The 21478-nt window shown below is 68.1% G+C and overlaps 4 protein-coding genes across 6 annotated transcripts in view; 2 read left to right on the forward strand and 2 right to left on the reverse strand.

Annotated features, from left to right (window-relative positions):
* Window positions 1-1036: 1036 nt before the first annotated feature.
* Window positions 1037-4834, forward strand: LOC118165416 (diacylglycerol O-acyltransferase 2-like). Its single transcript, XM_035323396.1, has 8 exons — window positions 1037-1432; window positions 2618-2746; window positions 2812-2919; window positions 3071-3141; window positions 3316-3520; window positions 3682-3856; window positions 3929-4131; window positions 4301-4834. The coding sequence occupies exons 1-8, from the start codon at window positions 1393-1395 to the stop codon at window positions 4453-4455; spliced, it is 1086 nt and encodes a 361-aa protein (XP_035179287.1). The 5' UTR covers window positions 1037-1392; the 3' UTR covers window positions 4456-4834.
* Window positions 4835-5450: 616 nt separating this feature from the next.
* P2RY4 (pyrimidinergic receptor P2Y4) lies at window positions 5451-15919 on the reverse strand. Its single transcript, XM_035323395.1, has 3 exons — window positions 15907-15919; window positions 9859-9980; window positions 5451-6997 (listed from the first exon to the last, which is right to left on the reverse strand). The coding sequence occupies exon 3, from the start codon at window positions 6979-6981 to the stop codon at window positions 5857-5859; it is 1125 nt and encodes a 374-aa protein (XP_035179286.1). The 5' UTR covers window positions 6982-6997; window positions 9859-9980; window positions 15907-15919; the 3' UTR covers window positions 5451-5856.
* On the reverse strand, window positions 11090-19704 carry LOC118165412 (phosphatidylinositol 3,4,5-trisphosphate 5-phosphatase 2-like). Of its 3 annotated transcripts, none has more exons than XM_035323392.1 (26): window positions 19615-19704; window positions 19280-19474; window positions 18385-18448; window positions 17504-17642; window positions 17284-17428; window positions 16944-17084; window positions 16691-16778; window positions 16305-16391; window positions 15930-16034; window positions 15727-15841; window positions 15541-15647; window positions 15163-15265; window positions 14615-14811; window positions 14409-14526; window positions 14230-14326; window positions 13956-14094; window positions 13784-13883; window positions 13470-13558; window positions 13313-13394; window positions 13135-13224; window positions 12936-13052; window positions 12735-12823; window positions 12451-12538; window positions 12195-12350; window positions 11490-12100; window positions 11090-11373 (listed from the first exon to the last, which is right to left on the reverse strand). In XM_035323392.1, exons 2-26 carry the CDS (start codon window positions 19414-19416, stop codon window positions 11164-11166), a joined length of 3414 nt encoding a protein of 1137 aa, XP_035179283.1. In that variant the 5' UTR covers window positions 19417-19474; window positions 19615-19704; the 3' UTR covers window positions 11090-11163. The 3 variants fall into 3 exon arrangements, with proteins under 3 accessions (XP_035179283.1, XP_035179282.1, XP_035179284.1); XM_035323391.1 differs by having other exon boundaries at window positions 19280-19470; window positions 19611-19704; XM_035323393.1 differs by lacking the exons at window positions 17284-17428; window positions 19280-19474; window positions 19615-19704 and having other exon boundaries at window positions 18385-18469.
* RAB41 (RAB41, member RAS oncogene family) overlaps window positions 13283-21478 on the forward strand; it is a 31289-nt gene continuing 23093 nt past the window's right edge. The window contains exon 1 of the mRNA XM_035323403.1: window positions 13283-13301. The gene's annotated coding sequence lies outside the window, so the exon portion shown is untranslated. The remainder of the gene's footprint in view (window positions 13302-21478) is intronic.

Genomic DNA, 21478 nt, shown 5'->3' on the forward strand with positions numbered 1-21478 from the left:
AAGAGAGGGCATGGCTGCTGTGCTGCGCTGAGCCGGAGTGTGGCACGCGCTGCCGGGTAAGCAGCGGAGGAACTGCTGCTGGGAGCTCTGTGCTCACCAGGTGTACGCCAGCAGCTGCTGCTGAGATTGTTCTAAACCTGCTAAAAATGCAAAGAACGTTACAAATGTCAGGGTAAAAACCAGCACCGTTGCTTCTAGAGTGACAGTGAAATGCAGACCAGCCCGTAAGGCGTTGCTGTCTTCAGTCTGGCCCAGGCGGGGGCTTCATCAGCAGGCTGCTCCCTTACCTTCGGGGACAGCGGGGTTTGGGAAGCACTCAGCTTTTCTTCCTTCATATTAGCGTGATTCAGGCACACGAGCAGCCAGCTGCGCTGAGGAGAGCTGAGATATTTTATACATAGCCCTGTTGGCTCCTCTTGACTAGCCTAGGCAGAGGTGCTGCGTGTAGCCTGCAAGGGATGCAGTTGCCCCCCTTTTTTTTCCAGATTGTGTTTCTCTGATTTATTAGAAAAGTTTATGTGGGTGGGGGTGTTTGTTTTCCTCATGGCTTCTGTACCTTTCTTCCATTTATTTTTGCCTTGACACGTGCAGTCTTACCCATCAATTTACCCCTTTCCTGTGTTTGCTGCTAGCCTGCTCTTCCCGGCACGGCCTTCTGTGAAGGCAGGTCCTAAGACGTAGCTCTGCTGGATGAGATCCCGTGTTTCCTCACTGTCCCTTCGCTGCTGGCCTGGCACCCATCTCAGGGCTGCTTCTGCTGCTTTTGTTCCTTTTTTCTTCACGCCTTTTGAAGGGAATCTCTCCTACGTGTTTTGGTTTAGTTACCAAAGCTAAAGCCAGAGCCGTGGCGCACCGTGCGGTGAGCTGCTGGAGAAGGTTGTGTCCCCAGGCACCTCCCCGGCCTCCCAGGGCTGGCCCGCGCCAACGTGGGGGGGAGACGAGGGCACGGTGCTGGCTCTGGCCGCTGCCTGGCTCGCCAAGCAGCGTCCCACCCCACGGAGCATCGGGGTGACGTTTTGAGGCGTCTCTCGAGGGCGTCATCCCGTCGGAGCGTGACAGCGGTTTGTGAAATACCCACGGCACGGACGCTACCATTCCCTGGGGGACGGTGGCTGCCGGCACCGACAAGGAGCTCTGCTAACTGTGCACGTCCAAGCTGCCATTTGTAGGAGCTCCTCGGTGCTCTGCGTGGCTTCTCCTCCTCCCAAGGAGCCCCGGGATTTGTCCTGGCCCCGCCAGCCGGCTCCGCTCCGCTCCCCTCCGTGCGCGCAGCCTCCCTCGGCTCGGCCGGGGCGGTTACCGAGGCTGGACCAGCGATCAATTGCCGCTGGGATTTCCAAACTCGCCTTTTAACCTGCTGAGCTGGGCTTTGGAGCAGAGCTCCCCGCCACCATGAAAACGATCTTTGCAGCCTGTTCCCAAAATCTGAGCGGTAAGAAATATCCGAGGCGCGTTCGATGGTTCCGAACGCTCCGGCGCTGTATCGGCCCCGGCGATTAGCGTTTGCTGTCACTGGTGTCTATTTGCTTTAGACTGCTCAGGGAAAGGGAGCTGTTTGGAGCAATCTGGGGTTAGTGGCACCAGAGGAAAACACAAAGTTGCTCAACGGGAGTGGGATTTCTTAAGTGAATGCCGACCACGCGTTAGGAAACATTCCTCCTGCAAGATGCTGCAAATTCTCCTGCGGGTCCCCACGCCGCCCAGAGCCTCGGAGGCCGAATTCCTCGGAGGAGGCTCTGGGGGTGTCTGGGGACCGGCAGAGCCACTGGGCTTTGCCCGTCGTTTGCTTGATGGTTTTCATTGTGTGGTCTTGGAGATTCGTGGAGTACTTGGGGTGGGGGGAGGCGGTATGAAAATGTCTCAAAAAGCAACTTTTGGGTAGGCGTAGACGGGCCAGGCAGAGCTGTGTCCTCGCGGTAAGCGTCACTGGGCTTGGGGAAGGTGAAAGCCGCGGGGCTGGAGGGTTTCTGGGATGTGGTGGAGCAGGGGGTGTCCGGAGTGGAGTCAGCGCCCGGGGCGAGGGAAGCCCATCCTTCCCCACTGGGGGTGGCTCGGGCCTTTCCTTCGTCCCAGTTGCCCCACTGATGGTTTGGTTTGGGCTGGGATGAGCTGAGCCTGCACTGCCCGCTCCACCTGGGGGCTGGCGGCCGTCCTGGATGGGGACAGCTCCGTCCCCCCTCTCCTGCCCCGCGCATCTCTCCCGCTGCTGATTTGGGGTTGTTTTCCCAAGCCCCGCTGCATGCCATTGAGGCGGTCTCCGGACCTTTGCCCGTCAGGACAGGCACCTCGGGCCCGTTTCGGGGAGGAGGGATGGGGCCGTGCGTTGGAGTTTGGATCCTGGCGCCCCGCCGGGGCGGTTAATGGTTCACCAGGGCCAGCCGGAGGGAGCGGGGCCGCGCTGGTCCTGCAGGGGCAAGGCTTGGTGCTGGGGACGGCCACCCCTCCCCTGCCTCGCCCCTTGCCACCGTCCTTGGCACTGCCGGGGGGCAGATGCTGGCCCGGGGCTGGGCATCCCCCAGCCTATCCTCCCCGTGCCCCGGTGCACCAGGGCCACCCCCAGCTCGGTGGCTCTGCGCTGGGGGGGACACAGGGACACTGAGCCTGCCGGTCCCCACAGGCAGCCGCGCCAGCCTCCCGGCCGCCCTGCGCACCCTGCGCGCCGTGCCCTGGCCCTCGCAGCGGGACGTGCGCGCCTGGCTCCAGCTCCTCGCCGTGCTCCAGTGGGTGCTCAGCTTCCTGCTGCTGGGTGAGTGGGGCTGCGGGGGGCGGCGGGGGCGGCCTCGCACCGGCTCACCCGTCCCCGTCCCGCAGGCACCGTCAGCCTGCTGCTGCTCATCTACCTGGTCTTCACCAACTTCTGGCCCATCTCCGCGCTCTACCTGGCCTGGGTCATCTTCGACTGGGACACGCCGGAGAAAGGTAGGGCATGGTAGATGTGTGGAGAGGTGGGGAACCCCCCGCTTCTCAGCAAAAAACGGCAGAAAGAGGGATGCAGCAGGTCCACGTGAATTATTTAGCAGTCAGCTCATCGAGATGGGCTTTACTTACCCCGTCCCTGCATGGTTCGCAGGTGGCAGGAGGCTGCCGTGCTTGCGGAGGTGGCCCGTGTGGAGGCACTTTCGGGATTATTTCCCCGTGAAGGTACGGAGCGGGGTGCCAGGTGGGGATGCCCGCACCCAAAAGGAGGCACCGGGCTGCCCGCGCTGGGCCAGGCTCTTTATTCCGTGTGTCCCCTGCTTGCGGCACGCGGTGCTGCCCTGGGGACCGATGCTGGTGCCTCTGTGCCCCCTGCCCCAGCGCGTTCTGTCCCTGCAGCTGGTGAAGACGCACGACCTGTCCCCCAGCCACAACTACATCATCGGCTCCCACCCCCACGGCATCCTCTGCGTCGGCGCCTTCTGCAACTTCATCACGGGCTCCACCGGCTTCGCCGAGATGTTCCCGGGCATCCGGCCCTTCCTCACCACCCTGGCTGGAAATTTCCGCCTGCCCCTCTTCAGGGAGTACCTGATGAGCGGGGGTGAGCGGGGGCAATGCCCGCGGGCAGGGGGGCTCTGTGCCTGCGCCCCGCTCCCCCAAGGCCTCTCCCGCAGCAGGGGGACCCTTTGCACCGTGGGGTCCCTCGCTCGGTCCCCGTCCCCGTGGCGTTGTGCTCACGCGGTGCTGCTGTTCCCGCTGCAGGCCTGTGCCCCGTGACGCGCCGTGCCATCGGGTACCTGCTGTCCAAGAACGGCACCGGCAACGCCGTGGCCATCGTCATCGGCGGCGCGGCCGAGTCGCTCTCCTGCCGCCCCGGCATCACCACGCTCATCCTGAAGAACCGCAAGGGCTTCGTCCGCATGGCCCTGCAGCACGGGTGAGCACGGGCACCACCGACGGGGAGCGGGGTCCCGGTGCCCCCTCACCGCCTGCCACCTCCCCTCCGCAGGGCCTACCTCGTCCCCTCCTTCTCCTTCGGGGAGAATGACCTGTTCCGCCAGGTGGTCTTTGAGGAGGGCAGCTGGATGAGGAGCATCCAGCAGCGCTTCCAGAAGATGATGGGCTTTGCCCCCTGCGTCTTCTACGGCAGGGGCCTCACCTCCGTGCGCTCCCGGGGCTTCCTGCCCTACGCCCGGCCCATCACCACCGTGGGTGAGCACCTGCAGGGGGTTCGCCGGGCCTGAGGGCATGGGGAGGAGGAGGAGGAGGAGGATGCCCCACGCCCCCAGTGGTGTTGGAAGGCAAAGCCCAGCTCGTGGCCCCGATGAGCTGAGCGCTGCCCCGCGCCCTCCGGTCTGACGGGGTTCCCCCTTCCCGGCAGTGGGGGAGCCGGTGACGGTGCCCAAGATCGAGGACCCGAGCCACGAGACGGTGGACATGTACCACGAGATGTACGTCCGCTCCCTGCTCAAGCTCTTCAACGAGAACAAGACCAAGTACGGGCTGTCGGAGGCGGACGAGCTGCGCATCGTGTGAGCGCGGCGGGCGCCGCCGGGGGGGGTCTCAGCCCGCCCGGCGCGGGGGACACGCGGGGACGCGGGGCTGGTGCGTGGCCCTGCGGCTCCCCCTCCTCCTCTTCCTCCCGTGGCACCCGAAGGCTGGTGAGGACCCGTGGGGGTGACAGCCAGCAGTGGGCACGGGCCCCCCAAGCTGACCAGGAGGCCGTGAGCGGAGGGAGGGGACGGGGTGTCATGAGGAAGAGGAAGGAGGTCACAGGGGTGGCATCCCCGTGGTGGGCAGGACCAGGCTGGGGAGATGTCCCCCCGTGGAGTGGGGGAACACCCAGGCTTGGGCACGGGTGACAGTGACCTCGGCACGCCTGGGTGCGTTCCCTAATACAAATTTCCACCCCCTCCCTGCGTCCTGCTGGTGCTGGGGGTGCCGGATCGGTCAGGGCACGGCACTGGGATATGGGGGCAGTAGGGATAAAGCTTTGCGGCTCTGGAGGTGTCAGGGCCACAGCTGGGGGGACACCCCGATGATGCTCTGGGCTCCCCTTCCCCGTGCTTGGGGCAGCCCTGGGAGGGCAGGGACAGCCCCGTCTCTCCCTGTCCCATCCCAGGCTGCCGTGGGAGTCACCAGCGCTGATAACCATCTCCAGCCTGCTCTTCTTTACGCAGGCACCTGGTTAAACAAAGGCTCTGGGTAAACATTTGGAAAGCAAACACCCGTAAAGGCAGATTCCCCAGGAGTCCTTCACCACCTGTCCCTCGTCACGGCCGTGCCACCACTCCAGCACCCTGGCCCCATGCCAGCACGCAGAGGGGCCACGCTGCTGTCCCCTCGCCACAGCCACCCCATCCCTGGCACGGGGAGGACCACGGCACGATGTGGAGAGGGGGAAGGTGCTTTATTGGGGGCCATGCGCAGCACGGCCCCTCACCGCCTCCCTCCCCAGCCTTCCCCAAGGACAGTGCTGTGATGGGGACATCTCCAAGACACATCTCCGCACGTGTCCCCCACATGTCCCCACCACAGGGACCGTGCAGGACAGCAGTAGTGGGAAGCTCGACCCCCGGCCCCATCCACGGGCAGCATTGGATCAAGTGGCAAAGGCTCAAGGAAGACCCCAGACAGGTCCGTGGCCACTGCTCTGGCTGTCCGTGTGTCACCACCCCATGAGGCAGGGGTGCTCCTTCTCTGTCCCCAGAGTCAGCCTGGCCCCTGCACACTGCTGTCAAGCAGACCGGGAGGCCACGTGTGCCCGGGGAGGGACAGGTGTGCCATCTTCTCGGTGACCTGCCTGCCCTCGTGTGTCCCCAGGAACGCCGTGGGATGGGATGTGCCCCACAGCCGCCCACCCTTGGACCTGGGGTCAGTGCTCTGGGCAGGTTTGGGGGACCAGGGGTCCCCCGCAGCGTTCCCCTGCCTCGCCCCTCAGCGCCCACCTCCGCTTCGCGCCGTCCCCATCCCTCGAGGGTCACTGGTGCAGCAGCTGCCCACCACGCTGCTCTCCACCGACGGGGACACCAGGGCCAGGAGGGAGGTGGGCGCGGGCCGGGGGCGCTGGGCCGCCCCCCGCCGCAGCCGGCCCCGGTACTTGTCCCCCGCCATGAAGTACAGGATGGGGTCCAGGCAGCTGTTGATGCTGGCCAGGGGCCGCGTGATCTTGTAGGTGAAGTTGATGATGTTGAGGGTCTGGCAGTCGGCCTGGAAGTAGCGGGAGGTGTAGTAGAGGGTGCGGGTGATGTGGAAGGGCACGAAGCAGACGGCGAAGACGGTGAGGACGATGATGATCATCTTGATGGAGCGCTGCTTGAAGGAGGGCACGCGGGGGCCGGGGCTGGAGAAGCTGGGCTTGCAGAGGCGCTTGGCCATCAGGCAGTAGCACACGACGATCACCAGGAAGGGGACGCCGAAGAGGAGGGCCATGACGGAGGAGCTGTAGTGCACGTAGTGGTCGAACTCCTCGGGCTTGGTGGTGTCGTGGCACAGCGTGCTGTTGTCCTTGGAGCTGGTGGTGACGAAGATGAGGTTGGGGATGAGGCAGATGGTGACGACGAGCCAGGCGCCCACGCAGATGAGGCGCGCGTGCTTGGTCTTCACCCACTTGAGGGAGCGGATGGGGTGGCAGATACCCAAGTAGCGGTGCACGCTGATGCACGTGAGGAAGAGGATGCTGCTGTAGAGGTTGGCGTAGAAGAGGAAGCGCACGATCTTGCAGAGCGCCTTCCCGAAGGGCCAGTTGTTGCGGTCGGCGTAGTAGTAGACCAGGGTGGGGAGGGAGAGGACGTAGAGCGTGTCGGAGACGGCCAGGTTGAACATGTAGGTGGTGGTGGCGTTCCAGGGCCTCATCCTGGAGACGAAAATCCAGATGGCCCAGGTGTTGAGGGGCAGCCCCACCACCAGCACGATGCCGTAGGAGATGGGCAGCAGGATGAACTTGAACTCCTCGTTGAAGACGCACTTCGCCTCCTCCGCGGCCGTGCTGTTCCCTCCCGGCCAGGGAGTCGGAGTCGGTGTCCACAGGGCAACTGGGAACATCCTCGCTGGAGCGGCCATGTTCTCCCGGCCAGATCTGGGGGAGCAGTTAATAACAACACATCAGCTGTTGATCCCGGCCATTGTCAGGCACAAAGCGGGGAAGGCGGCCAAAGATGCCAGATTTTTCCCCCCCCCTCCAGGAGCTCCGGCCACTTTGATGCCTCTCTGGTTTTTCTCAGCTCCGTGGTTGGAGCTTGACACGTCCTCCCCTTCGGAGCCCCCCCAGTGACACCCGCGGACCATCCCTCGGAGCGGCGCGCCGTGACACCCGCGCGGAGCCGGGCAGGGTGCCCGGGCCCGGCCAGCAGACCCGCGGCGCGGCGAACAATGAGACCTTGATGAGCAACAGCAGCCCCGCTCGGTGCCAGCGCAGCCTCTTGGAAGGCGGCTCAGCCTAATTGGCACCATCCTGACAATGCTGCCGCTCCCAGAGGGGTCCTCGCCAGAAGAAAGGCGGGAGGAGAAGAAAGGCTTGTCTGGGGGGGGGAACCATGGCCCGGAGAAGTCCTTGAGGGGCTGTTAGAGGAGCCTTTGGGAGAGAGTGTCCCTGGGCAGCGAGGGGCCTCCAGCTGCCGGCTCCTCTCCCCAGGAGAGCGGTGATCTAAGCGGTGCACAGAGGAGCTGTGCCCCAGCCAAGCCCCAGCCCGAGACAGCACAAGTTCGAAGCCATCGGGGACGTTTCCCCCTCGCGCATTGTTCAGATCAAAGACCGGGATTCTCAGCGGCCCGGCAAATCGGTCCCCGGGGGCGAGAGGCGAGGGCAAGCTGTGAAATGGTCGCGTTCGCCTCTCGAGACGTCTGCTGTTCGGCCCCCCCCCCCCCCCACCTCCCCCCCGTCCCCTTTACCCCCGTCCTTCGCCCCCAGCGAGCCGCGCGGCCTCTTGCAGTGAGCGTGGCTGGCAGCAACGTCCCGCGGGGCTCAGGTGAGCCGCCAGCCGTGCCGCCCCGGCCCCGCGGAGACAGCCCCGGCTTTACAGAGATGATCATAAAGCAATCCAAGGCAGCTGGGCGGGCGGGCGGGGGACCGGCCCCTCGGCGCCGCACGCATCCCCTGCTCTTTGTTTGAGTTCTGGGCTGAACGCGGCTTTGGGCCCAAACCACGCGCCCTGGCGCTTCCTTCCCCCCGCGGGCAGCCTGCCGGTGGGGTGAGTTCAGAGAGCAACAGGCAGGTCCTGATCAAACATTAACTGCGCCAGCTCGGCTCCCCTGCAAGCGGGAGGGAAGCAGGGATCAGGATCCCTGCCTGGCCGGGACCCCCTCCGCAGGGGCCGCTGCCGGTCCCAAGCCCACCGCTGCTTCGCCCCGGGCCGTGCCGCTGATGGGGACGGGGGGCACCAAGCGATTTCTTTCCTCTTCCCTGCTCTGAGGACGCGTGAGCTGAAGCAGTGCGACGCGAAGCCCTGCCAGAGCAGAGTGCCGCAGGTTTCAGCGACCAAAGCCAGTTTCCACGAAGCAGGTCGACAGATGAGTGAGATATGAAGAATCCAATTAAAAAATAAATAACGTGATGTAAGAAACACAAGGAAAGGTCTGAGCAGCGGCGTGGTGCTGGATGGCCCTGCCGAGAGGGCAGGTGCTCAGCTTCTGGAAACGAATACGAAAGGCCCGTGGACAGCCTCCCCGCAGCAGCCCTGGGCAAAGCACGGACAAATCTCAGTGCCAGAGACGATGGCACTTGACGGTCTTGATCTCAGCAGGCAAGGTTTCCTGCTTCCTCATCTTAGTCACGATCAAAGTCAGCGGTATAAACTGCTCTGATTTACACCCCCCACCCGGGGCCACGTCACGGCCTGCTGCTCATTCCAGCTCTTCGCTGACATCCCCGGCGAGGCTCTCCCTGCCCGCCACTTTCCCCGTGCGCTCCTCCAGGAGGCTGCGGGGGCAGAGCAGAGCCCCCGGCCCAGCGCTGGCTCTCCTTCGGGGCTGGGGGGGAGCTGCAGGCTCGGCACGCAGGGACGTGGAGCGGCAGCGCGATGCTGGGCCCTGCCCTGGCCGCTCTGCGGATGCACGAGGCGTGAAGCCTGCCTGCCCCCTGCCCCGTGTGCTGCCGGTGGGGACGGGCACGACGGGCAGAAAGGGCTGGGGACACGGCGGGGACACGCGCTGCCTTCGGAGATGGGGCAGAGAGACGGAGTCAAGGGGCTCGGGGCTGCGTGAGGCTGGGGCCTGGCTGCTGCCGGGCCGCGGAACACACAGGGCTTTTCTTCCCTCCTAAGCCCTTGGAAATTGCAAAACAAGGGGAAATTATGCAAAACACACTGCAGAAGGACCCTTGTCCCTAATCGCCACGTGGTTTGCCCAGCCAAAGCCCTGGCACCAGGGGAGCGTGACCTGATTTCTTTTTGCTCCTTTTCGGCTCACGGGAGCTGCCCGAGCAGGAGCTGTGTCCCCCCCAGGGGCCCCAGCAGTGCCGGGGCTGTGCAGCGCCCTGGGCGAAGCCCACCACGTCCCCCAGCACGTCCCCCACCCACAGGCTCATCCCCTGCCCCGAGGTGTCTCAGCGGGACGGCGGGTGACAGGCTCCTCGTCCTGGGGCAGGAGCCGGCGGCATCAGGCAAAGCCGTGGCAGCCCAAGGGGCAGCACTGCCCTCGGAGGAGGCAGCACTTCGGGGGGATGAAGAGGAAGGTGAAGAAGAGGAGGTGGCTGCACAGCAGAGATGAAGGCCCTTGGTGATGGAGGAGCAAGGTGGCGCGTTCGGGAGGAGGATGCACGGAGGGACTGAGGGGCGGCAGGAGGCATGGGGAGGACGGGCTGATCCCCCCAACCCCCCACCCCAGGATGCCACCTCCATCCCTGGAGGGGCCAAAGCTGTGCCCACAGAGCCCCCAAAGTTTTGCAGGGCCGTGGTGGGGCCGTCCAGCTGCCCCCCACCACCCCCAGGACCCCCAGCTCACCTGCAATCCGGGGCTGGGGTGGCTCTCAGCCGCGGGGCACCCCCGGGGAGCGCCTGTGCGCCGTGGGGCCGGGGGCCCTGCTGGTGTGCCACCCCATGCCGTGCCGCGCCGTGCCCGCCCGCCTCTGCTCTCCCACCGCTGGGAGCAAAGTGCCCGGGAGAGGCAGGGCTGGAGGCGGGCGGAGGCGGGGGCAGGAGCCCGCAGCGCACCCGCCACCCGTGCCAGGCGCCCCTGCCAGCCCCAGCGCCACCTCTCCCGTCCCGTCCACTGCCCCTGCAGGCTTCGGGCTGGCTGCAGCCCCCGTGGTAGCCCTGGGGATATGGGACATGCGTGCCTCCCCCATGGGGACACAGCCCTTCACCCATGGGGCGAAGGACCCTTCATTACGGGGACCCTCTCGTATGGTGACCATGGTCCATCACCCATGGGGACCTCAGCCCCTCACCCACGGGGACCACGGTCCTTCTCCCACGGGGACCATGCCCTTTCCCATGCAGAGCACAGTCCCTACCCCTGGGGACCACAGCCCCCATCCCACGGGGGCCGCAGCAGCCCCCAGCCCCACGGGCTGCCCCATCCCGCCCCGGCCGTGGGGGTCCCAGCAGCGCCCTTGCCCCCGGGGGTGCTGACCCTGCCTGGCACCCCAGACCTGCAGGGCTCTCCTGGGGACAAAGGTGGCCACTGCCACCTTGAGGCCAGCCTGGGCATAGTGTCCCCAAAACTGGGGCCATCTCAGCACCCCGGCAGCGGGGTCCCTGCTCCGGGAGGGCAGCACCCAGCCGGGTGCCGGCGCTCCCCGTGGTTTGAGGGGGCAGCGTGTGCCCCCAGCTGCACACACAGACGCACACCCCAGCGTCCTCCGAACCCTGAGACTTTATTGCAGGTGGGAGCAGCGAGGTGCGCCTCGTACAGAAACCGAACGCGGCCCCGGGAGCAGCTGCTGGAGGAGAAATCCTCAGGGAACGTGGGCCCAGCCAGGCTGGGTGGCGGGACAAGGGGGCGGCCGATGCGGCCAAGGCACGAGGGTGCTCGGGGCATCCAGGTCCAAAGCACCCAGCAGTCCCCGCTGCCTGAGCGGCCCCCATGAGCCCCATGTCCCCTGTCCTTGCTGGAGGGGCTCAGCAGTGTCCTTCCATTGCTTTGGGGAGGGGAGGGAGGCCGGAGACGTGCGGTGACACCCGGAGAGATCCATCCCCGTGTCCGCGGACACTTCCTGAGGCTGCCCAGCGGAGACCCCCCAGGCCTCCGCAAGGACCTGGGGACACGGTGGGTGCACCCCCAGTCTCCCGCGCCCTGCCCTGTGCCTCACCTCTCGTCCCCCCCAGGGCGCGGGGCTCTGCCAGGGACCCTGGGGGCAGCGGTGCTGGTGTGCTCTGAGCCCCCCGCCGCCAGCTGCAGGGCCGGGGGGTACCTGAAGAACTCGGGGCCGTCCCAGCCGTGCGCCCACAGCCCCTCCTCGGACTGCTGCACGCCGAGCTGGCCCAGCCCCACGCTGCGGGACCTGTCGCAGGGCCACTGGGGAAAGAGGAACAGAGGAAGGCTTCAGCAGCATCACGGCAGGACCAAAAGTGCCCACCTGCATCTGTCGGTGGCTCGGTAGCCAAAACCACGTCCCCTCCCCATGGCGGTACCTCTCCAGGGTGGCCGGGCTGCCGAGCGTCCGTGGTGCGCCCCGGCAGCCCCGGGGAGCGCCGGGGGGGCGGCTCCAGGGCGCTGTGGGTCTGGCGCAGCAGCATCTTGTGGCTGTCCCCTGCACGCTCGGGGGCCAGGCGGTCCAGCTGGCTCAGGCAGGTGGCCATGTGCAGCGCCGTCAGCGAGCAGTCGCCCGTTGCTGGCGCGTCCCTCTCCAGGATGGCCGATTTGGGTCGCTTCTGCCTGCCCGCGCCAGGGGGGCTGAGCAGGCAGCCGCGGGGCGAGGGTGAGGGGACCCGTGCCCTGAGGGGGCTCCGGCGCCGCTGCCCCCCTGTCGGGCTCTCCGCCTGCGTGTTGGGGGCTTCTCCGGTGCCCAGTGCCCACGTGGGGGGGAGCCCCTCGAAGATGAAGTAGGCTGGGTTGGTGTAGCTGCTGGCCTCCGGGAGGCTGTGGGGCCGGCTCCTGCGAGGCGCAGCGGGACAGGGCTCAGCATCACCTGGGGATGGGGCGCGTGGCGGGGCAGCACCAGGGGGGTACCTGAGAGGTGGCTTGGGGCACGTCGGGGTGTCTGCTGCCGGAGCATCGTCCTCCTCCTCAAAGCTGATCCACTCTGCAGAGGCACAGAAGTGTCACCCCCCCGCCACGAGGGTGCCGGGGAGACGGGCACTGCGCGGCAGGAGCAGGGCGGCACGGGGCCGCCTTACCGTAGAGCCTCTCGCGGGTGCTGTGCCTCTCCTGGGGGACGCGGACCTTCATCCAGCCGCGCATGGAGCCCGTCTCCTCGCCTCGGTGGAAGAGGAAGGTCTCGAACTGCTGGGCCGTGCTGCCGATCATCGACCTCATGGCGATGCAGCACTCGCCTGCGCGCACGGCACACGGCCGCGTTAGTGGGGTGGCTCCGGGGACAGCGAGCCCCCCGTGCACAGCAGCTCCCTGCCCGTGCCCCCATCCTGCACGCACCGTAGGACTCGCAGCTCTCCACGCCCTTGATGCTGAGGAGCAGGTGCTGGTCCCCCAGGTACTCCAGGTCTGGCAGGATGGGGTTCAGCTGCATGAGGAGAGAGGGGTGCTGGGGGGCTGCTGCGGGGCAGGGTGCACAGCTGGGCGCTGTCCTCGGGGGACGGAGACAGCCCCCCGCGGCCCTCGGGGCCCACCCCGTGCAGGGTGCGGGCACGGCAGGGTGAGAGGGACGGGGACGAGGAGGTGGGAGGATGCTCGAGGGCCCTCGGCAGTGCGGTGCGTACCACGGGCAGCTGCTTGGCCGACCAGCCCATCTTGAGGAAGCCGGGGACGTCGCAGCTCTGGGAGCTGTTCTCCCCGCTCCGCTGAGCCTCTGCCAGGAGAGAGCCGGGGAGGGGGGCACAGCTCCAGCCCCGTGCCGGCAGCAGAGCATGCCCGGCCCGCAGCCCCCCGCCCGGCGCTGCGTCCCCGCGGGGCCACCTCACCCTCCAGGCAGTAGGAGTGAAACTCGATGTAGCACTTGCTGCGGCTGGCGGTTTTCACGATCACCTCGATGCTCTCCCACTCGATGCAGGCCAGGGGCTCGGGGCTGCTGCCGGGAGCTGCGGGAGGCGCGGGGGCTCGGCGGGTGCAGGATGGGTGCCCAGGTCCCCGCGGGGACGGGCCCCGTCCCCTTGTCCTTACCGGTCTTGGGCACGAACTGCGACGTCACGCCCACCTCGAAGGTGGCGAAGACGGGCGAGTGGTCGCTGGTGACGATGTCGTCGGTGCAGCCTGGAGCAGGAGGGACAGCCGGTGACTGTCCCCGAGCCCCGAGCAGCCCCGGCTGCGCCAGGCTCAGCCCCAGCCCCGTCCCGCTCACCGTAGGAGTTGCAGACCAGGTGGGTCTCGGGGTGCGACTTCCAGAGGATGCGGTCGCACCACGAGGGGACGTTGATCCTCACCTAGGGAGCAGAAAGGCAGCCCACTTAGGTCCCCTCCCGGGGGTGCTCTCCCGGTGCGATGCTCTGGGAACTCACCCCCGTGGTCTTGAACTTCTGCCACATGTAGCTGTCCCGGGAGCCCCGCTCGTACCGGTAGGTGGGTGGGAAGGAGATGTCACCCTCTCCTGGGGACAGAGACACACGGGTGACATGGGGACAGCATCTCCGGCCGTCCCCACAGCTGCATGCTCCCACGGTGCTGCCTCCAGGGACGCTGCCCCGGGGGCTTCACGGTGCACACCCCCGGGTTTTTGGCATCTCGCACAGAGCTGCGCGGGCACCGCCACGTGCCGGAGGTGGCACCATGAGAGTGGGTCCCTGGGTGCCACCACTGTGCCCCCTGCACTCACGGAACTGCAGGAACACCTTGTTCTTCTCCCGCTCCAGGGTGAGCTGGTCGACGGCCAGCAGGACGTCAAACTCCTTCTTGGTGACGTGGGTCAGGATGTCCTGGGCGGGCGGAGGGAGGAGCGGTGAGCGGCGGTCCCCGAGGGCACCCGGGGGGTCCCGGGGGGCACCCACCTGCACGTCCATGTCGAGGCGGTAGTTGAGGTCCCCGAACCAGAAGAGGTGGGTGAAGCGCAGCGTGAGGTCGAAGGCGCTGAGCCGCTTGTCCCCCAGCGCCAGGGAGCGCAGGATGTCGCTGTAGTTCTGGTTCCGCCTGTGCCACGTGGGGGGCAGCCGCACATCAACCCCCCCAGAAACACCGCGGGGCACCCTGCCCCTGCCAGCTGGGGCCGGGAGGGGGCCGGGGGCAGCGGGGTACCCCACACACCCACCCTGAACCCCCCATCACCTGTGGGTCTTCTCACTGCCGGAGGCCAGGTGGCAGTTGACGAAGCCGAAGGAGGTCCCGTTGAACAGGAAGGAGACGCCCACGGCCCCCTTGTTCCCTGCGGGGACATGGAGCTCAGGGGGCTCGGAGTCCCGTGGGGCAGCCCCCCAGGCTCCGCGGCGTCCCCGTCCCCTCCGTACCCAGCGTGTTGGCGATCCCCGTTTTGACGCTGGAGGTGTGGACGTGGCTGATGCGCCGCTCGTGCTCGGGCTTCACCAGCACCACCATCTTGATGCTCCACAGGCACTGCAGGGCGACCTGCGGGGCACGGCGGTGAGCTGCCCGCCCCGGCGCCACCCCACGCCGGCTCGGCGGGGCCGGAGGAGCCCCCGCAGGCGCCCGTTACCACTCGGTAGTCGATGGCCATCAGCGTCTTGAGGGAGGCGCGCAGGAACTCGACCCACTCGCGGTCGCCCAGGGAGTTCTCCTGGGTGCCGATGACGTAGATGTCGTGGGGGATGCAGGCGGTGGTCTCGTCCTGCGTGCGCCCCAAGCCCCGCGAGGTCAGCCAGGAGGCGAGGGAGCGCGGCGGCGGGGCGCTGCCTGGGGGACGGGGACAGCGGGTGACTTCCTCGAGCCCCTCGCCTCCCCCAGACCCTGCCCTGTGCGTCTCCGGGACCCCCTGGGGACAGGAAGCATCACGCCAGCACCTCGGTGCACCCACGCTCATCTCAGACGTGCTGGGATGTGAAAGCCTCCAGGCATCCACGCTTCCAGCAGCAGCAGCGCAAGCAAATTGCAACAGGGCAAACCCCAAAATGGCCAGGCCGGGGTCCTCTCCATCCTCCCCCACCAGGGAGCAGCTCGGACCTTGCATTTCCCAGACCCCAGCACTGCCCCAGGCTCACAGTGAGCATCCCCCCTGGACAACGTGACCGTACTGAGGCCCCTTACCCATGTTCCACGTCCCGACGTACACCGAGATGAGGTCGGGCTCGTCCAGCTTGGAGTGCTGGATCTTCATCAGCTGCAGCAGCTGGCAGAAGGCTTCTCGCTTCTGTGGGTGATCCGGGGGGCTCAGGGCACATCTGGGGGCTCAGGGCCCTGCTGGACCCAGGTGTGGGGGAACACAGCACCCCAGCTGTGGCTGGGTCAGGGGGACGTCAGCCCCCAGGTGCCAGAGCCAGCTCACAGGGGTGACCTGGACCTTGAGACCACCTGTTCACTGCATGGCTCAATAACGGGTCTGTGTTCCCAGAACGGCCTCTCCGAGGAGAAAAAGGGGGGGAAGGGGCTGGGGGGACACCCCCGGGCGCAGCCAGCGGTGCTCACCCGCGCGCTGGGGAAGACGAAGTCCTTGCTCAGGCTCCTCTGCGCGTCGCGGTCGTACACCAGCCTCACCTTGCTCTGCACGCTCTGGTATTTGATCAGCTGCAGGACTGAACGCCGGCCGTGAGGCGGGGACCCCCCGGCACAGGGAGCGCATCTTCCTGCACGCGGCGGGGGGCAGCCCCTTACTTCTGTCCTGCGGGATGGTCTCCTCCGGCAAGCCGCTGCCCTTCTTGCTGATGGCCACCGTGCCCAGCTCCACGTCCACCGTCAGGGCTGCCCGCTGCGACTTGCCCACCTTCACCTGCGGCACCAGGAGGGGCTCCCAGGTCGGCCCTGACCCCGGAGCGGTGCCGGCTCCGGGACCACGCCGTGCCCCCCTGTGCTCTCACCTCGAAGCACTGCACGGCCAGGGGCTTGGTGGCCGGCGGCGGGGCCGCCAGGCTGGGCAGCGCCAGGTTGTGCCGCGACACCGTCTCCTGCAGGGACCTCAGCACCTGGCAGCGAGAGGAGCGAGAGCTGGGGACGGGATGGGTGGCAGGAGACGGCCTGGGGACGGCTGAGGTGTCTCCAGCCGGGGGGAATGGTGGGACTGGGAGCCCACGGCAGGGGACCGTAGCCACGAGAAGAGGCCAGGGGTCTGGCACATCGCAGGGACGTCTCAGCTGCCCAGCAATTTGCCAGAGGGCTCAATTAGCTGATGAGTTCGCCCAAGCACAGCGAGGCTCCGGCCGTGCCCCCCTCCCCACCCTGCAGGGGCCAGGCACCTTCTTCTCCAGTGACGACAGCAGGTGGTTGACGGCAGAGATCTTGTTGAGGAGCAGCTCCAGGTCGGGATCGCTGGCCAGGAGACCCTGGGGAGAAGGGTGGGTGCTCGCTGGGCTGTGTGCCCCGGGAGCAGCGTGGGCTGCCCGCTCCTCCCCGCTGGCTCTGGGTGCACAACAAGGCTGGCAGGGACCAGCTCCCCCCGTCCAGAACCAGGTGTGGGAGCACATCCCTGCTTGTCCCAGCAGGGAGCCACCCCATGTCCCCACCAGGCACACGGTGCCCGGGGAGCACGCAGGGCACGCTGCGCCCTTGGGTGCCCCCAGGCACTAAATCCACCCCAAAAGCCTTCCCCACGCCCAGGCGGGATGAGCCCCCGGGGCCTCACCTGCTCCCTGGCCGGGCTGCGAGGGGACGCAGGGGGGTCGAACACCCTGGCCAGGGTCTCCAGCCCTGCCAACGTGAAGTCGATCTCACTGCAGAGAGGGACGAGCGTGGCAGTGGTGATCCCCCAGGCACATGCTGCCCAGGGGACGGGGACGGGAACGGGGACAGGGATGGGGACGGGGATGGGGAGGGGGCGAGCGTCCCCGCCGTGCTGCCCGTGTGCTGTCCCCTGCCGCCACCCCCCTGCCACTCGCCTGTGCAGCGCCCTGCAGGCGGTGACGAGGGCGGTGCTGAGGTGGCGCAGCTGCGGGTGCCCGTTGCGCAGCGCCTCCAGGTCCAGCTGCAGGTGCTGGGTCAGGTACTCGGCCATGAAGCCCATGAAGTCGCTGGCCGGGCTGTGGGGGAGGCAGTGGCTGGGAGCAGAGGTGCCCAGGCTCGGAGCAGTGCCAGCCCCGGGCTCCAAGCAGTGCCAGCCACGGCACCTCGCTCAGGGTTTACGAAGTTCCCACTTTAGGGGAAGCGCCAGCACCCCCTGCTCCTCTCCCCATGGCCGTGCCCACCCCTGCAGCCCCTCAGGAGGGAAGGGGACGTTACCTGCTGTGGACCTGCTCCTGCAGCCTCAGCTGCAGCTGCTGGGAGATGTGGGGCCGGGCAGGGGGAGCGCCGAGCCCCGTGCTCCCCCCGGGCCCCCCAGCGGGGACCGCGCTGCCTGCAGGGTTCCCTCTGCCGTCCTCCCCGTCTGCGGGCACAGGACGCCCGGCTCAGCACGGGCACCTCGCCGCCGCCCCGGCCCGCCGCCCCCGGCCCCGCTCACCCGAGTCCTCGTCGGCCGCGTCCCGGGGCCGGTGCACGGGGTAGAGCAGGGGCGTCACCAGCCCGTTGTTGGGCTGCTGGTAGGCGCCGACCAGGTCGGGGAGCGTGCGGAAGCACTTGGCCTGGATGCCCTGGATGGTCTGGGGAGGCAGGGGGGACGGTGGCCTGATTTGTCCCCCCCGTCCACGGGCTCTGCGGGACGGGGGCACCCCCAGGCAGGTTGCTGTGCCGGCTGGGGTCTGTCCCCCAAAACGTGCCCGTGCCGAGCTGTGGGTGCCAGCTGGATGCCAACCCTGGCAGGGCAACGGGAGGACAAGGAGGGACAGGAGGGAGGGACACCCCCTTGGGAAGCACACGTGGGAGCAGAGCGGGGCTGCTTTGGGGACCCAGAAAGGTGGCGGCAGAGTCGGGAACCAGCAAAAAACCTGAAGTGACACCAAAGGGGAACAACGAGGCCAAGCCAGCAGCGAGCGGGGCTGCAGGGCTGGTGTGGGTGGGCAGCAGGGGATGCTCTGCCCGCTCGCACGGCCGGGACGGTGACAGCGACAGGAAGGGGGAAAATATTTTGCAAAGCTGCCCCAGGTGCAGCAGCAGCAGCAGGCGGCAGCAAGGCTGCCGGAGCGGCACCGTTCCCAGCCGGCCGCGCTGCAGAAAGGTCTGTGCAAAGCTCACACATCCTGTGGTGCCGCGCTGCAGCCAGCTCGTGCAAAAAGCAAACCGCACCGCTCGCTGCGCGCGGGGAGCTGCAGGCTCCACCTCGCCGGGCGCCGTGCAGAAGGAGCTGGAGGTGGCAGCAAACCTCCCAGCCCCTCCGCACCTGCTTCCTGAGGGTGCACGGCCAGCAGCGTGCGCCCCGGGGGGCACCCGGCCCCTGCCACCCACCTGGACGGAGAGCAGCCCCTCGTCATCGGGGAGGATGCGGTAGGTGTGGACGTGCCGCTGGAACCTGGGGGAGAGCCGAGCGTCTGCACCCTGTCCCCCAGCTCCTAGCTCTGGAAATGAAATCGTCGCCCTGCCCGCCCACCCCCCGGCGTGCCCCGCACCCCCGCGCTCCCCAGCACCATGTGTTTGCAATTTGGACCTCGCGCCCGGCCAGGAAAGCCACGGGGAGCTGGGGGGCATCCTTCCAAACCCGCAGAGGCACCGCCCCGTGCAACACCATCCCGGCCTCTCCTGTCCCCACGGACGTGCCCCTGGGCTGCAGGAGGGTCCCGGCGGGCTCCGCAGCCCCCGGCCCCTCGGAGCCGCTGCCAGGAGCGATGTTTCGGTGCTTGGGCTGCCGAACCCCCGGCATGTGAGATGTTAACAGCAGGCGCCCTGGTCCGGATGCCGGCGCGCCAGGGGCTGGACAGAGAGGGGATGTTTGTGTGCGCCGAGGGAGGGCTGCGCCAGCTGCCTCTCCTGCCCCACGCAGGGGCTGGGCGGGCAGCATGGGCACCCGAAGGTGGGCAGCACCCGAAGGGCTCCGGGTGCTGCCCCGCGTCCCCTGGGGGGGCTGGGTTTGGGCAGGGAGCCGGGCAGGGCTCCTGGCCGAGGCTTCTGCCAGGATTTTCCCTTGATCCAAGCTGGGCATCACCCCGACAGCCCGGTGTCAGGGCAGAACCGGCGGCTGCACCCCGCGCACATCCCTTAGGCTGTCCGGTAACTGACTGCCCCCGCCCCTAACCCCTGCCCCGCTGCGGGACCCACACCACCCCCAGCCCCAGGATGGGGCCGGGTCCTTTCTCATCGAGCGACCAGAAGGATGCCAAGAGGAGAACGGAGGCGGGGGACTCACAGGAGGCAAAGGGCGTACGCCCCCGCCACGGACTCGCTGTCCCGCACCAGGAAGCAGCCGTCCCTGCCAGCCTTGGCCAGCAGGTCCTCGGCCACCACCCGGCTGATGTCCCGGTGGTACCAGCTGGCTGCTGCCATCCCCACGGCTGGCAGGACGCTGGCTGTGCTCTGTCGCGGTCCCAGCCCCACATCAGCCGCCCCACGGGGTGGGTCGGGAAGGCGAAGGTGGGGGCCCGGCCCCCCGGCGCCCAGGCGAGGCAGCGGCTGGGGGTCCCGAGGGGTGACGTGCAGCCGCCGAGGTGCTGCTCATGGGGACGGGGCGCCCCGTGCCGAGCCCCGCAGCCGGGCGGTGCGGCAGGAGCAGGAGAGGGGAGGCTGCGGGGGGATGCTGGGGGTCCGGCTGCTCCTCATGATGGGGGCTCCAGCCTGCAGGGTGCAGCGGGGCAGAGAGGCGCGCATCAGTGACCCACGGCAGGACCACCCCGTGCCACCACCCCAGCCCTGGGGTGCACCCCATCCCGTCCGGGCGCACAGCAAGGCCAGGCCACGCCGGCGTCCCGAACATCACCGGAGGCACTCACCCTCCCTCGCAGACACGGCGCTCCTGCGGCTCTCGCGGGGCGCTGGGGGCAGCCAGCAGAGCTTTTGGGGTGCAGCCCCGAGCTACCTCCCGCTGTGCACGCCGTGGTCCTGCCCCACCGGGCAGCAGCACGGCAGGGGGCACGCGGCACCCGCCCCGGTGGCCCCGCTCCTCGTCCCCAGCCGCCGGGCCCAGCTGTCCCCGCGCCACCCGCTCAGCACCACGGCGCCCGCCTGCGCTCTTCCTCCTTCTCTGCGCTCTGCTCTCCCCGCGGTCAGGACCAGCCTCCTCGCTCCTCCTCCCGCTCCAGCCCCGCTGGCAAGGGGAAGCCGGCGGCCATGCGGGGCCCAGCGCCCCGAGCGCAGCGGGGAGAGGCACGGGGGCTCGTCCCAACGCGGGGGCTCCTCCACCGCCCCGCTCCCCATCTCCTCCAAGCCCCTTCCCTCGGTTGTGCCCCCAGAGAGGGGACAGCTGGCTGCGTGGTGTCACCCTGAGGCGTGCTCAGGGTGGCAGCGGCCGAAACGCCTGCTCCTGGGGGCTCCGCAGCCCACGTGGGGCCGGCTGCAGCCACGTTGGGACGGCGATGCTGCGGGCATCGGGTGCCCGAGGGAGCCGGGCACCCCTAATTGTGCTCAGGGGGATTGGAAACAGGGTGCGGGGGCCCAGAGAGGGCTGGGGGAGGAGGGGGGCTGCAGAGGGGCTGCAGACAGTCCCGGGGGGCTGCTGGGGCTCATGGAGAGGCTTTGCTCCTGCCACAGACAGTGAGCGGGCCCCGCACGTGCTGGGCAGCTCTGCCCCCGGCTGCGTTTGCGATTAGCGCGGCAGCGCCCCGTTAATTACAGACGAACCACAGCCACCATCTGCCGCAGGGGCCGTGGGGCAGCGGGGGCTGCACCCGTCTGCGTTTCTCCCCGGCCTCTTTGCACAGCCCAGGGTGGCGCGTGGGCTTCAGGAGCCGTCCCCCCAGCAAGGAGCCCCCGGCACGGGGACGCTCCACCAGCACCGTCTGCCCAAGCCTCTCCGAGGCTTCCTCTTGGGCTGGCATCCCCCGGGCTCGCAGAGGAACCTGTGGCCAGGGCCACCGAGAAGTTGGGCAGCCTGCTTTATTCTGGGCTGGCGGCTGTGGGCTGCTGCTTCTCACATCCCTCATCACGTCCCAGGGACAGGAACAAGCCAGGGTGGTGGCAGAGGCCCCGTCCCCCCGGGACCCCCTCGCGCCAGCGCTGCTCCCGGCTGTTACCTAACAGCGCAGCAGTAATTCCCCACGGCCCCGGAGGCGCCTGGCTTTGGTGGCGGGCAGGATTAGCGCCGTCCACGTCGCCTAATCCAGATCAGGGGAGGAAGACACGGAGCTCTCCGGGGCTTTCAGAAATCGCCGCCGTCTGCACCCGTCAGCCCGCGCTGCCGCGGCGTGTGAGCGGGCTGAGCCGCACGGGGCCCTGGAGGGCAGGCTGGGGCGAGGCAGGCAGCTTTTGGCCCCTTATCGAACAGGAGAAAGGCATCGCCCAGCACAGGAGCACTGCCACCAAGGTCAGGCAGAGGGGTGGCTCCAGTCCTCGTGGTGCCCCAGCCACGGGGCTGAGCACGGGGACGGACGTGGCCGCCCAGGACCACTGGGAC

This window comes from Oxyura jamaicensis, chromosome 4, assembly GCF_011077185.1.
Source record: "Oxyura jamaicensis isolate SHBP4307 breed ruddy duck chromosome 4, BPBGC_Ojam_1.0, whole genome shotgun sequence".
Taxonomy (NCBI): domain Eukaryota; kingdom Metazoa; phylum Chordata; class Aves; order Anseriformes; family Anatidae; genus Oxyura; species Oxyura jamaicensis.

What these genes read in the sequence shown, in the direction of transcription:
- LOC118165416 (XM_035323396.1), top strand. Translation starts at nt 1,393, where the DNA reads ATGAAAACGATCTTTGCAGCCTGTTCCCAAAATCTGAGCG. An exon ending in CTGTTCCCAAAATCTGAGCG is followed by an intron (nt 1,433 to 2,617) that starts GTAAGAAATATC and finishes CGGTCCCCACAG; the next exon opens with GCAGCCGCGCCAGCCTCCCG. An exon ending in GCTCAGCTTCCTGCTGCTGG is followed by an intron (nt 2,747 to 2,811) that starts GTGAGTGGGGCT and finishes CCCGTCCCGCAG; the next exon opens with GCACCGTCAGCCTGCTGCTG.
- P2RY4 (XM_035323395.1), bottom strand. Translation starts at nt 6,981, where the DNA reads ATGGCCGCTCCAGCGAGGATGTTCCCAGTTGCCCTGTGGACACCGACT.
- LOC118165412 (XM_035323392.1), bottom strand. Translation starts at nt 19,416, where the DNA reads ATGGCAGCAGCCAGCTGGTACCACCGGGACATCAGCCGGGTGGTGGCC. An exon ending in AGGGGCTGCTCTCCGTCCAG is followed by an intron (nt 17,643 to 18,384) that starts GTGGGTGGCAGG and finishes CTGCCTCCCCAG; the next exon opens with ACCATCCAGGGCATCCAGGC. An exon ending in AGAAGTTCAAGACCACGGGG is followed by an intron (nt 13,395 to 13,469) that starts GTGAGTTCCCAG and finishes TCTGCTCCCTAG; the next exon opens with GTGAGGATCAACGTCCCCTC.